General features: G+C 59.7%; 1 protein-coding gene across 1 annotated transcript; it reads right to left on the bottom strand.

Moving 5' to 3' along the window:
- Positions 1 to 8,945: 8,945 nt before the first annotated feature.
- On the bottom strand, positions 8,946 to 10,784 carry GPR25 (G protein-coupled receptor 25). The gene has a single exon (XM_072948253.1). The coding sequence runs from the start codon at positions 10,739 to 10,741 to the stop codon at positions 9,635 to 9,637; it is 1,107 nt and encodes a 368-aa protein (XP_072804354.1). The 5' UTR covers positions 10,742 to 10,784; the 3' UTR covers positions 8,946 to 9,634.
- Positions 10,785 to 13,546: the final 2,762 nt, after the last annotated feature.

Genomic DNA, 13,546 nt, shown 5'->3' with positions numbered 1-13,546 from the left:
AGTGCCTCATACCCTTGGCGTCTCTTAACCTACTCAGGGTGATGCGAAGGGAACCTGTTTTGGAGGGAGGCTGGTTTAAATTGAGGTCAGATGCTGTTTAAAGCAGTTGAAATGGCCCATGGACCCAGCTACGTGTGACCCCTTCAGACGTCCCTCAGAGCCCTCCTGCCCCCCACCCTCGTCCGCGGCCGGGCGACTCACGCAATGCGCTTTCATTTGTTTGTGCGTAAATGCACTCACCAGCGTGTTCTAGGTGCTTTGATCACTCTCGGGGGGGAAGTGGGGGAAAAGCCAGCTCCATGGAGCGGCCAGGGGTGACTGTGGTTACTTCTGGGAAGGGGCCTGGGCTCAGGACGGGGGGCAGAGGGAATGAGAACTTCTGGCCATGAAAACGTATTCCGTATATATGTGCAATTTCTGTAATTAAATAGCTTAAAACTTTTTATTATGAAACCTTTCTAACAGCAGAAGTCAAGTGGAGTGGCGTGGAATCTCGTGCTCCACCACCTAAACGTAGTGATTGTTCGCATGTCCCCGTGTTTCCACAGATGACCTTTTCTTTAGTGAAATGTTTGAAAGAGGATTCTGGTGACCTGGTGACCTGGTGACCGGTCACGTCTCTGTTGCAGAGTACATCTCTGGAAAAGAGACTGGGCGTTTTTCTCACATGATCATGTGGCATTCACACCATAACTCTTAATGTCACCTAATACCAAGTCCACTCAAAGTTCCCGGCTCCCCAGCACTGTCTTTCAAAGCTGGTCTGTTTGTATCTGCGTCCAGTAAGGTCTACACATGGCCTTCTGCTCTCTGAGTGTCTGTGGGTCCCTGCCCTCCACCCCGATTTTTAAAATCATGTCTGTCATTTTCAGAAACCAGGTTAGTGGCCTCTTGCAACGTCCTACACTCGGTGTTCCACCCGAGGCCTCCTCGCTGTGCATTTCACTTGCTCCTAACCCTGCACTTCCTGGAAGTTAGTTGCAAAGGCTTAGACTAGAGATTCTGGCGTCTGTATTTAGCAAGAACACCTCACAGGTGGTACTGGGCGTTCCACCCCCCTCGCCTGTGGTGGCTCCTCTGACAGTGATGTGGGGTTAGCGGGGGTTCCGGGTGCTTGCGACCCTCCACCAGCAGGCTGTTCCCCTTTGTCACTGGACGTGACCTGTGAGGTGACGTGCCACCATCTGGCTGCCGCCCAGCTCCCATCGGCGCCCGCCCCGGGATCTTCAGGTCCGCCCCTCTGACAGACACCCAGGACGGTGGCCTGGCTCGGTTATTTTATGAGACGTTGCAGCAGGAGACTTTCTATGTCTACTTCAAATAATTTTTTCTCTTAAAAAGCAATAAACTTCATACGATGTGAGCCACTGCCTTCTTAGTGAGCTGTCTTCCACACCTAGACTGTGAAACATGAAAACCCCCAGAAGACGCCCACACTGCTTTGCTATATTTGACAATAACCTCCCTGTTTATGCCACATGCTGGGGGGCCCTCGGCGAGCTCTGCTGAGCTGTGCGCCCTGGGTTAGCGTCTGAGAGCACAGGGCGCCTGTGGCTTCTCAGCGCGGGACCCAGAGAGACAGGCTCGTCAGTGTCCAAAAGCATCCGTGAAGCGGCCTGACGCGTGGCTTCACTTGCAGACCTGAGGTAGTCTGTCCGTCTCTCTCTGGCCTGCCGGTGGGCCAGCTCGCAGGGAGGGCGGCATGGTTGAGTGTGTGTGTGGACTGTTCTGCTCTGAGCCTTTCATTTTTAACTCGTGGATACATGCTTGCAGCCTTTTGTGTTGTTATTTTTGAGTGAACAGTTTTTACTGAGCCCTCCTGAAAAATTAAAGAGGACCAAATGGTGAGTTTGGGGACCATGAAAGAAAATTTCACCTAACTTTAGCATCATTCACAGGAGTGAACAAACCCAAAATTCAAATTCTCATGTTATTGCTACAAGTGACTGTAAATTAGCCCATCATTTTATCATAACTTTTCTTTAATCATATGAAGAAAGGAATTTACATGGCATAACAGAAGGTATGCAAAACACAATTCTCTTAAATTTCTGAAACTTACTTTTATAGGATGCACTCTAAATGATTAAATGACTTCAGCTGATTTTTTTTATTGCAGACCGTTTTAACATCAGCTTAACCTCCAGGCGTGGTATTCAAAAAGAACAGTTTTGTTTTGCTTTTTGGGGGGAGGGGAGGAGATAATTAGGTTTATTTATTCACCTATGTATTTACTTCAGTGGAGGCACTGGGGACCTCGTGCCTGCTGAGCACGCGCCCCAGCGCTGAGCGGGCCCTCCTCCCAGGAACACGGCTTCTGAATTAGAAAGATGACCTCAGTTAAAATGAGAACGTAAGTACTGGACTTAGGAAAAGGCTGGGGTTTCTTTTGAAAGGAGCTTGTAGCCATTTGCTGAATGTGTTTCATGAAAGATTTGAAACATTTTCAAAGAGCGATAAACTAGGTAAGTCTCCGGAGAACAGGCTGGGCCCCCGACCCCGGGCCCGGGCTCTCTGGGCTGGCGGGGCCGCGTGGGCGGCCCAGCGTCGGGCGCGGGGCGCAGCGCCTCAGCAGAGCCATCCCGTGGACGGCTCTCCGCCCTGCTCACTGCAGGGAACGCCCTGGGCTCTGCGGGACGCTCCCAGCTCAGATAGACAGAACGCCTGGGTCTGCTCATAGCCTGTCACTGAAGGGTCCCATGATGGGCTGACCCTGGAGACCCATGATGTGTAAAAGCGACAGCGTCACAGGACAGAAGGCTTTGTATGCCTTTTAGTTTCAAGGGAAAAGAACAAGGGAAAGAAAAACACTTCACCCCAACTGGAGGTCCACGTGGCTTTACTCAGTTCTCGATGCCGGTGAGCCCACAGTCCCCAGCCTTCTCTGTGCGGGGTGGAGGCTCAGGCTGTCGGGGTTGGTCTGGAGAACTGGGAGCCTTTTTAATTTCTGCAGCCCCGTGGCCTTGCACACTGCCCGGCCCATAGGAAATGCAAAAGAAAAATGCATTGAGACCGTGAAGTTGAGAAAGAAATCCAAAACCAGGGTGGGACTCCATTGCTTTTAACAACTGTCTTTACTGGTTTTTTTAAACCCCAATAATTACAGCAAACATGAAGCTTAATTTGCCAGACGGTCCCCAGCACGCTGACCCTTTTCTGTTCCCTTCGTGATGAGGAGCGTTACCCCCGTCTTAGGATGAGGACTGAGAGGTGAGAAGAGGCCGGTACGGCAAGGGCAGTGTGGAGCCGGCTGGGGCTCGAACCCCGGGAGCGGCCAGTGTGCGCGCCTCTGGGGCCTGGGTTATCGCTGCTGAGCACTTGGTTGCTCGGTTGCTGGGCTGCTTCCCAAGGGCTTTGTCCCCAAGCTGCCGCTGTCCCGGGAGAGGGGAGGGCGCTTCGTCTCAAAGGGGCGAGGCCACGAGACTTGGCGGTCACACCAGACAGCGAGGACAGGGGCCCAGAGGAGGCCGGTGGCAGGGGGCTTGGAGCTGGCGTTCAAACCAGCCCTGCACGCAGTGGAAAAGGCGTCCCCTGCACACGTGGATCAGAGCCGGCGCCAGCACCTTGACCGTCAGGCGGGCACCTGTGGGTTCCATGTCAGCTTCGCTGAGGCTGCCCCACAGGGGAGCCTTCAGGCGACCCCCTGACCCCTGTGGAGCAGCATAGACAACGCTTGCAGCGCGTTCTGGGGAAAAAGAATGGAACAGCAGAGCGCCTGGTGATCCCAGCGAGGTAGGAGCAGGGCGGGGAAGGGCTGGGAGGAGAAGGTAGGAACGTGAAGAGGACTAATTTGGGTGGAGGATCCCAAGTTATTGCCTCTGAACAGGACGTCTTCTCTCTTTATGGTGATCACGGTTTCGGGAAACTCCGAGAAGATTTAAGGCCATAGGTTGTTAGAAACAAAAACAAACAGAAACAGCGCTGAAAAGATGGGAAGAGTTCAGCGAGCCCGGGACCTGCTCGGGCCATGACGCTGTGGGCTCGGCCCCAGCCCAGGGCGACCTGCTTGTTTTGGGGAGTTTGGGTGAAGGTGAACAGGCCGGCAGTGAGGGGGAGGTGGGCGGCATGCACTGGAGACAGTCATTTTCAGAGCAGGGTGAGCTGGATTACTCACCCTTGTCTGACACGTCTTCCTGGGGCAAACCACAGCCTCCCAGACAGGCAGCTGTCACCTCGGGCCTGCGCCCCCGGCTTCTGCCCATCAAAGCCCAGCACCTCGTCCCCCATCTGCCGGCGGGGCTGCCCGGGGACCCCTGGCGTGTGTGGGCTTCAGCACCACTTCCCCAGTCCTGGCCTCGACCCCAGCACACCCGGGAAGACCGCCGCTCCCCCTCTCAATCTGACGCCCAAACGTCGTCGTCTCCTGGGGGCGGTGGGGGCGACCCCGCTTGTGTTTGGGTTCTTCAGAGAGGCAGAGTGGATATGAAGACGTTTACTGTCAGAAAGTGGCCCGCCGCAAGCTGGGGACGCAGGAGAGTCGAGGCGGCTTCCAGTCCCAGTCTGCGTCCCGAGGGAGGAGAATCTGACGCCCCAGCCCAGGCGGTCAGGCGGACAGTGGGCGCGCTCTCATTCTGCCTTTGTGTGCGTTCAGGCCTTCAGTGGGTGGGTGAGACGGAGGGCAGCCCGCTCTACTCAGTCTTCGGCGCAAAGGTTACTCTCATCCCGAAACACCCAGAATAGTATCTGACCAAATGGCCGGGTGCTGGTGCCTCCGTCGAGCTGACTCATGAAAGTAACCATCACACTGCTCTTCTGAGAACAAAGTGGGTCGCCGCGCGCAGGGCCGGCAATGGCGGCCTGACCCCGGGCACCCTTGGCCTTAGTGCTAACTGCTGAGAAGCAGGGTAAGCGGGGCGCCAGCAGACTAGTGGAGGTGGAAGATGGGCTCAGCGGTGGCCCAGGAAGTCCTGCCCCGCGCGTGGGACCCTGGCAGGCCCACAACGTGGGCATTTGAGTCCCCATCTGTAAAATGGGGGCAACAACGGAAGTCCTTTAAACATTTTTTTAAAATTTTTTGTCGTTTTTCCCTTAAACGGGGTCACGGGGTTTGGTTCCCATTTTGGTACAAGGAGGTGGATCACAGAACTGCTTACAAGAGTGAAAAACTGAAGAAAAGGTGAGGGGCTTGGTGAAATAAATGCCGTTACTTTCACATGATGAGGTGATGTAACCCTGCGGAGGTGTTTTGGAACAAGATCTAATGACACAGTAAAACACGGCACATTGCCAAATGCAGGGGGCAGGCCACAACGCCGTGTACGTGATACACAGGCCACACGGTCCCTGAGGGCCAGGCCGGGGCGGGCACCGGGTGTACGCCTGGGGACACAGCAGACTCAGTGTTTGGCCTCCTTTGGACTGACCTCAGTTTAGCGGGGGGAAAATGCACACGTGTGTTACTATATACGTAGATAAAGAAGGCATCGCTTCACTGTGGAGTAACGGGTGTTTTCCATGTTTTTCATTTTATTTTCCTGTAATTTACTGTTTTAAAAAATCAAAGAACCTGTATTGCTTGAATAATCAGTGGGAACCTTACACTCTAAGAGCGAGCCTGGGCCTGGGCGTCCCCAGGCGGGAGTGCGGGGCAGTGGGGAGCACCCGAGTGTCACACGGCAGCAGGGCCAGCGCCGGGCGAGGAGGGAGGGAGAGGCAGAGCTTTGGACTTCAACGCTGGCTCGCTGCCACGCGCCCAGGCCACCGTCCTCCGGAGCCTCGGGTTCATCTTCAGTTGAGTGAAGTGATCATTCCCGTTTGCCACAGGGTGTGAGGATCAAGGAAATCACCTATGTGTGTTTTTTAAACTGTGTGCAGTGCTGCAGGGATACAGCGGTGGCTGTTACCTCAAGCAAGATGTTACCTCCCACCCCTGGTCCTCAGTGTCCTCCTCAGAGAATGCACGCAGCCGGCCCCCAGCTCTCAAGTCCTGAGACGCCATTCAGCGGGGATCTGGCGCAGGCCTGCTCGCGTGAGAGACGCCACTGCGGTCTGCTTCGATGGTAGAGGGAGGAAGGTGGGGGCCCGTCCTTGCTCCCACGTCCCCGCCCGCCTACCAAGCAATCTGGTCTTTGGCCACGGGGTCTTTTCATCTTCGCCCCGTTGGACTGAGGGCGGAGTCCTGACGGAGGCGGGGGTAGTGGCTTCCTGTGGGCCGAGGTGGGGTGGGATCTAGACCCCAGAAGTGCTCCAGACACCCTCACAAGTGTCCAGAGCCCTGCTCTACCCAAGTGTCACGGGGGCTGAGTCATGTCACCAAAAGCGTCTTTGCCAGCCCTGCCACTCGCCTGAACTCCCCAGATCACTCACCCAGGGACCCTGGGTCACCACACGGTGCCCTGAGAAAGAGCCCACGAGGTCGAGGGAAGTGAGAAGAAAGCCCAGAATTAGTCACAAGTTCAAATCAGAACTACACAGGCCAATGTGCCCAGACTTCTTCGGATCTTTAAAAACCCCAGAGCAGCTCCACCTGCCTCCTTTCCCGGCCACAGATTCTGGGCAAGGCGGGGCTGGCCAGGATGGGGAGGGGGCATCCTGGGGTAGGGTGGGCCAGCCAGGACAGGGGAGGGGTGGCCCGGGATCTGGGGGCAGCCTGAGATGGGGCGAGAAAAGCCAGGGATGGGGAGGGTCTGGCCGAGAAGGGGTGGGGGCAACCCTCGATGTGGGGAGGTGGCGGCATTGTGGGATAGGGGGAGCTGAGGATGGGGAGGGGCTGGCCGCAACGGGGAGGGGCGGCCTGACAGAGGAGGGGTCAGCGGGAGATGGAGAAGGGGTAACGGGGTTTGGGGAGGGGCTGGACCCTTTGGTCCTTTGTCTAAAACACCAATTTCCGAAATACTTTCAAGAATAGGATTTCCTTTGATCTGTGAGGCGACTGAGCAGACTTGACAGTCTCCTCCATCCTTCAGACAAAGAAAGAGGCTCGAGGGGGTGCCTGGCAGGGCTGCCCCAGGAAAGCAGGTCAGGACGGGCTCTGCCTTGAGCACCAGCACTGGGGCAGTGTGACAGCTCTGTGTCCACTGCCCTTAAAAAACTCATCAAAAATTTCAAGACCAAGAAGTGGAGGGGGAGAGGGGTCTGCAGTGCCTCCCACCTACACAGCCGCCCTCAACTCGGACAGTATTCCCCCCAGCCTTTCCTGTGCACCACCTATAAATCGTACATAAAGTGCCACCGCCTCCCGTTTGCCCTTCACAGTATTTCTTATCTCACATCCTGAAGACCCTTCCCTCCACGGGCGGTGGGTGCCGCAGCCCCCTGCCAGGCACTGTTCCAGGCACTGGGTACACAGCAGCCAACAAAACAGACCCTCCCTTGGTGGACGGAGCTCTCAGTCCGACGGGAAAGACAAGCAGCAGAGAGAGAAGACGGTGGGCATCCGGGCGTCCGCTGGTTAACACCCACCAAGAGAGAAGAGCCCCCGATGGAGCTGGAGAGAGCAAAGAGCAAAAGGTAGTTTTTAGCCAGAGGACTTGGTGGTGCCTCGACAAAGCCCCTGCTAGTAGCTATAGTGCATCTCCCCCCCCCCCCCCCCCCCCCCCCGCCACAAGCAGCTTTGCCGCCCTTTTTTCTTGTAGCTTATCAGCATTTTCCAACGTCTCAGCAGCAGGAGGGAAATGCTGAGTTGTGATAACTGCCTGGGGAGGAGGGGGATGGAGACGCTTTCTTCCTGTCTGTCTTCAGGGAGCGCAATTTGTCAGCAAGCCGGAGAAGCAAGGTGGCTGGGGTAGAGCTGGGGGCTCCGTCAGAACAGCCCAGAAGGCGCCTCTGTTGTCAGCTGAGGGCGGGCCACACGCAAACCCGGATGAGAGCTGGCACCCCGTCCTCGGGCCTCATCACAGGAAACACTCATTTCTTGCCCGGGAGAGCCGTGGTGAGTGTCCACAGTGCACCTGAGCACCCGGACAAAGTGCCTGGACTGGAGGCGGCAGCAGTGACCCCACGGGCTGCAAGGCCCACCTCTCTCAGGTGTGCTTGGGGGGGGGCCGCAGGGGTGTCTCCTCCCAGCTTGGCCCGCTATGGCGGCTGACGGGGGGGAGGGGGGTCCGCATGCACTAATCCACCAGCCCCAAAGGCTGAAGAGAAACCCAGTGGTACTGGGGGGAGGTTACACAGCCCGAGATAGAGAGAGAGAGAGAGAGAGAGAGAGAGACAAAGAGACAGACAGAGACACAGAGAGAGACACAGAGAGAGACAGAGACAGAGAGGGACCATGCCCAGGTTTCCGCCCCCAGCTGGGCTGAATTCCCGAGAACCTGAACTTCACGACTGGCCCGGGGACCTGGCTGAGAGGCGGCTCTCAGAATTTGAGTTCCTTTCTGCACTGACTGACATTTTAGGCCAAGTTCTTTTAAAAATATAAACACTGAATTTCCAAACCCTCCAGAAACCTCAGAGGCTAAGTCACAGAGTCAGGAAATGGATGCTCCTCACTTTTGTACTGGATGGTCTCAAAAGGGATAGGAAAAAAGGCCCCATGCCGATTTGAAAATCACAGTGACACGTTTCCTCTTTGAAGGGACACCTGGCTGGCAGATGCCCTTCTATCTTTTTTTCTCTCCATATCCTTCAAAATGTGAGCCGTCCATTAAAATAACAAGAACAAATGATCTGCTGCCCTCCTGTGGGCCTCCTGTGCCCACAGCGGCTGCTGGCTCCCTCTGCCCCCGACGTCACACCACATCCCCATCACTCTGAGGTCAGCCTCAACTACTGGGTTGAGTTTTGTCTGATCCAGTGTTCGACTGGCCTCCTGACACTCACTTCACTCCCGCTGTCCGAGTGAAGACAGACACGGTGGCAGGAGGGGCAGCGACAGCGTTTATTGAGAAAGGGGAACTCACAGTGACGGTCCTGGCGCCCCGGCTGAGGGGCGGACTTTCCAGGTCCCTCTGCCCGGGGGAAGTCAGGATAGCTTCCAGGGTGAGTCCTGCCGCTTCGGGGGGAGGAGGGCGTAAGAAGACACAAGACCCGGCAGGCCTGGTCTTCTGGGGCAGCTGGCAGGAGACACTGGGCTGGTTCCCAGGCTTTGGAGAGCTTGATAAGCTCTGAGCTGATGGTGACTGATGACCGGTGATGTCAGTCACCGAGATGACTGCTGTAAACGGCTGTCGGTTCCACCGTCTGTAGGATTCTTCGGAAAGCGAGGGGCCAGAGGGCCTGACCTGGAGAAGATATCTCTCGAACGCGGTGCCATTGCCAGGGACCAAAGAACCCACAGCCCAAGACACGGGTGACTTCTGTGGGGTCTGGCCGGTGCTGTCGCCAACGGGGTGCTGAAGGAAGGCCCACTTCCCTTTCCCCTACGCGGTGCTCGGGTTGCTGTCGGCTCCATCTCACAGGACCTTCACTGGACTGGAGGAAATGAGCCCAGGTGTCCCGTGGGCCAAGGGAGAGAAGAGCTGGTCCCAGCGGCCTGGCTTGGGGGAAGTTCAAAACGCTGAGGCTCTGGGAAAGCTGGTGAAGGAGACCCTGAGTGCAGACCGTGCCGTCGGAGCAGCCCGCCCTCTAGCTCTCGGGGAAGCAGGTCCGGAGAAGCCGGGCGGGGAGGGAGGCCAGCCCACCTCGCCAAGCCTGCCGCCCCTCCGCGCTCAGCTGCCGCCCGCTCCCCGGGGCCGGGCCGGGCCGGGCCGGGCGGCTACGGAATGGCCGAGGGCGCGTACGCCCTCTGGGCTCGGCCCCGACCGCGGGCCGGGCTCCGGAACGGGGAGCCGTCGTCCCCGGAGAGCGAGGAGGCCGAGCTGCCCCCGCGCGCCCCGCTGTCGGCCCGCCCGCAGGCCCCGCGCCGCCGCACCTGCGCGCGGAACGAGCGGTCCAGCAGCAGGTAGATGAGCGGGTTGGCGCAGCTGTTGACGAAGGCCAGGCAGGTGGCGACGGTGAGGCCCCAGCGCAGCGCCAGCAGCAGGCGGCAGGGCAGCGGCAGCGCGCCCAGGCTCGCCAGGTGGAAGACGGCGCGCAGGGCGCAGAAGGGCAGCCAGGAGCCCACGAAGGCGCCCTCGACGGCGAAGATGATGCGCAGCGAGCGGCTCCGGGCGCGGCCCACGTGCGGCGGGCGGCGCAGGCGGCAGGACACGCGGCAGTAGCAGACCACGGTGACGGCCAGGGGCAGCGCGAGGGTCAGCAGCAGCAGCAGCAGGCTCAGGCCCTGGAAGGCGTCCGACGGCTGCTCGCCGCACTGGCTGCCGCGGCCCCCGGGGAGCGGCCGCAGCCCGCGGAAGGCCAGCGAGGGCAGGCCGGCCGCCAGCGCCGCGGCCCAGACGCCGCCGCACGCCAGCAGCGCGCAGCGCCGGGTGCGCCAGGCGCGCGCGGCCAGCGGGCGGCCCACGGCCAGGTAGCGGTCGACGCTGAGGCCGGCCAGCAGCAGGGCGCCGGCGCAGCGCGTGCCGGCCAGGGCGAAGCTGCTGAGCTTGCACAGGCCCTCGCCGAAGGGCCAGCGGCCGCCGCGCGCCGCCGCCGCCGCCCACAGCGGCAGCGTCAGCACGAAGCCCAGGTCGGCGGCCGCCAGGTGCAGCACGAAGGTGTCCACGAGCCGCCGCGGGCCGCGCCGCGCCGCCAGCAGCCACACCACGAAGGCGTTGCCCAGCAGGCCCACGGCGAAGGCCGCCAGGTAGAGCGCGGGGATGTAGGCGTAGCCGTAGGGCAGGTCCCGCGCCGCGCACAGCTCCAGCTCCTCCGGGGCGCCCGAGCCCGAGTAGTCCCAGGGCGCCGGCCCCGTGCTGGGGCTCCAGGGCTCGGTGGGGCGCATGGCTGGCGGGGCCCGGGCGGGCGCGGCGCCGAGTGAGCGGGCTGGCTCTTCACGGCCGGTGCCCAGCACCTCCCTTCCTGCCACCCCGACCGACCGAGGCGAAAGGGTGGGCAGGAAGGGGTGGGGGAGGAGGGGACGGAGGGGGAGGGGAGGCTCCTGCGGCGGGATCTGGGGCCGGCCCCAGAGGGAGGGGAGGGCAGGGCAGGCCGAGGGCTTCCCGGCGCGGGCCTTGGGGGAACGTCCTCAGGGCTGGGAGGCCGCCCTGCCTCCTGTGGGAGCCTGTCCCGTCCCTCCTCCTCGCTGGGTTTCTTTGTTTATGAACCAAGAACGTGGACTCTCTCAGGGGTCTGATGGCTGCTGGCAGAAGGCGGTGAGCGCCCACAGCCCCAGTCCGTCCTCATCTCCCGCTGCTCCCCGCTGCTGCCTGTCTCTGTGACCAGGGCTGAGAGAGAGGGGCCCTACCACCTGGGCACAGCCCGTCGGGGTCGGGGCAGCCTGCCCTTGGGGGCCTGCATAGGTCAAGGATTGGCCACCAGGCTCTCAAGTGGTGTTAGCCTCCCCCGAAATACTGGGCTAAATGTCTTAACAGAGGCTTTTTTAACTAAATCATGGAGCCACACAGGAGGCTTTACTGGAGAGGGAGCAATGTGGTCAGGCTGGCCAGATGACAGGTGCAGAGCCTGGAATTCAAGTCCCAGCTCTTCCCCACGTCCCTCCATCCGGCAACACCAACGAAGTAAGCCAAACACAGGTGAGCTCAGTGCCGGGGAGGACACAGATGGTACCGACTCAGCACCAGATTCGTTGCCCTAAATCAGGAGTCAGGAGCCTAGAAGGCGGGCGAAGTCCTCTGTGGTCTGAAGGAGCCAGGGAGGGATTCGTGGAGAAGGTAGGAGACGCCTGGCCATGAAGCGGGCAGTGGGGCTGGGGAGAGGCTGGGAGACGGGGTGCAGCAGGGACACTGAGCATCTCCAGTTAGACCCAGTCTCCTCAGCAGACACCCTGCCCGGAGCTCCTGTGTTGGACCTGATGTGACAGTGTGTGCCCCGACCCCACCCCCGCCTCCACCGCCGCCTCTTCTGCCATCCTCCCCAGGAGTGAATGACCTTTGGGCAATCTGGTGTTAAAAGATTTGAAGTGGATTATTTATCCATTTTATTCAGTTCAGTCCCATTACAGTGAGTTCCTCCCTGCGGCAGGCACTGTTTGGGGCATCGCAAGAGATGCCGTGCGTGAACTTGGCAGGTTCTTGCTCAGGCTCAGGAGACAGGTATACGTGCGGGACATGCAGTGGCTGGCAGGCTGGACGTCAGGCTTCTGTAGTGAGTGTGAACGAAATCTGCCGGAGCTCAGAGGGAGCAACTTCTGATGGGAGAGTGAGTCAGAAATCTTTCCCAGAGATGCAGTTTTCCAGAAAGGAGCTGAAGTGTGAATTTGAGCAGCAGAGCCCAGGTGGGAGGCGGAGAGGAAGGGGAGGATGCAGGGGAAACAGCGGGGGACTTGGGTGTCTGTAGCCACCAGGCATTTTGAGGAGGGGACGCTGCCAGTCTGCTTTGAGCAGGTCAGTGGGGAACTATGGATGGAGGGGAGAGGCTCCAGCCGGGGGGACCCCACCGTGGGCTGCTGCCATTGTTGGGCTGGGGGTGGGGTTGGACAGGGATGACTGGCAGTGGGGTGGAGAGGAGAGGACCCTTCGAGACAGAAGGTGGCATCCAGGGTTTCAGCAGACAGGAGTCCGATGGGCCTGGGTGGCTGGCGGGGGATGGCGTGGGTGCTGTGGGTTCCCTGAGGTGGGGACCAGGGAGGGCTATGCTCTGTTCCAGGTTGATTTGAGGTCAGGTGATGAGATAATTCATGACCCAAACCAAGGCATTTCTGAGAACAAAAGAGGTCACATCGTAAGTGACCTGGGCCATAAACCTGGCCTGTTCTGGGCAAACTGAGACCGAAGGTCACCCTAGCTGTGGCCACTCTGGTCCGTGGAGCGCCAGGGAGTAGACAAGCTTTAGGAGAGGTGGGCAAGTGTGTCCACACCGGTCCTGTCGGGAAGTTCTCTCCTGGGCCAGTTACAAGTCAGGGAAGGCAGGAGGGGAAAGGCGGCGGGCAGGGTTGGGGGGTGGTTTCTGGCCCCACCCTCCTCCGGGTCCGGCTCCCAGGCCGGGAGTCCCTGCCCCACCCACCCAGAGGGGCTGCTGGAGACTCCAGGCCTTGGTTCTGATGTCGGACCATGTGGCTGCTGGTGAGGGCCGGCACACCCTGGGAGGCCTGGGGCTGCAGCCTCCTTCCCTCCAAGGCCTGCAGAGGCGGCAGGAGCCTGGAGAGACCGTCAGGAAAAGGCCCTGTGCCTCCGGACTGCACCTCCCCCGGGGGCACAGAGAGCCCCAGGGGTTCTGAAAGCTACCGCCAGGTGACAGAGGAGAATGGGGCGAGGGGACTGCGAGGGGCGAGGGGGGAGGGGAAGTAGAAGTGGGTTGTTTATTAAAACCAGAGAATCTTGCTTCCTGGGGCTGTGGCCTTGCCCCCGGGGAAGTCTGCGGTCCCGAGCACATGGCGGACTCTCTCTGCCAGCCCTGGCTGCGGGCCTTTCTGCAGGTGTCTGGGTGGTGGGAGGCAGCACGGGCCAGAGCTGGGGACACCGCTCTGAGCCCGGCCTCCCCAGGGTTCAGCCTGGCTTCAGTGACCAAGGCCAACTCCAGGACAAGGTTCTCCCTTCTCCCCTCAGGGGACCCCCCACAGGCTTAGAATCAATGAATGGAATAGTAAGTGGCTAGTGGAAGCAGTCGCCCGGCGGCTGAGAACCCTGGC

Source organism: Vicugna pacos, chromosome 23 (genome assembly GCF_048564905.1).
Source record: "Vicugna pacos chromosome 23, VicPac4, whole genome shotgun sequence".
In the NCBI taxonomy this organism is placed as follows: domain Eukaryota; kingdom Metazoa; phylum Chordata; class Mammalia; order Artiodactyla; family Camelidae; genus Vicugna; species Vicugna pacos.
The sequence above is the reverse complement of the archived record's forward strand: the minus strand, read 5'-3'. Positions and strand labels throughout refer to the sequence as shown.

Bases quoted from the DNA above. Each gene is read 5' to 3' on its own strand.
- GPR25 (XM_072948253.1), bottom strand. From the start codon at position 10,741: ATGCGCCCCACCGAGCCCTGGAGCCCCAGCACGGGGCCGGCGCCCTGG.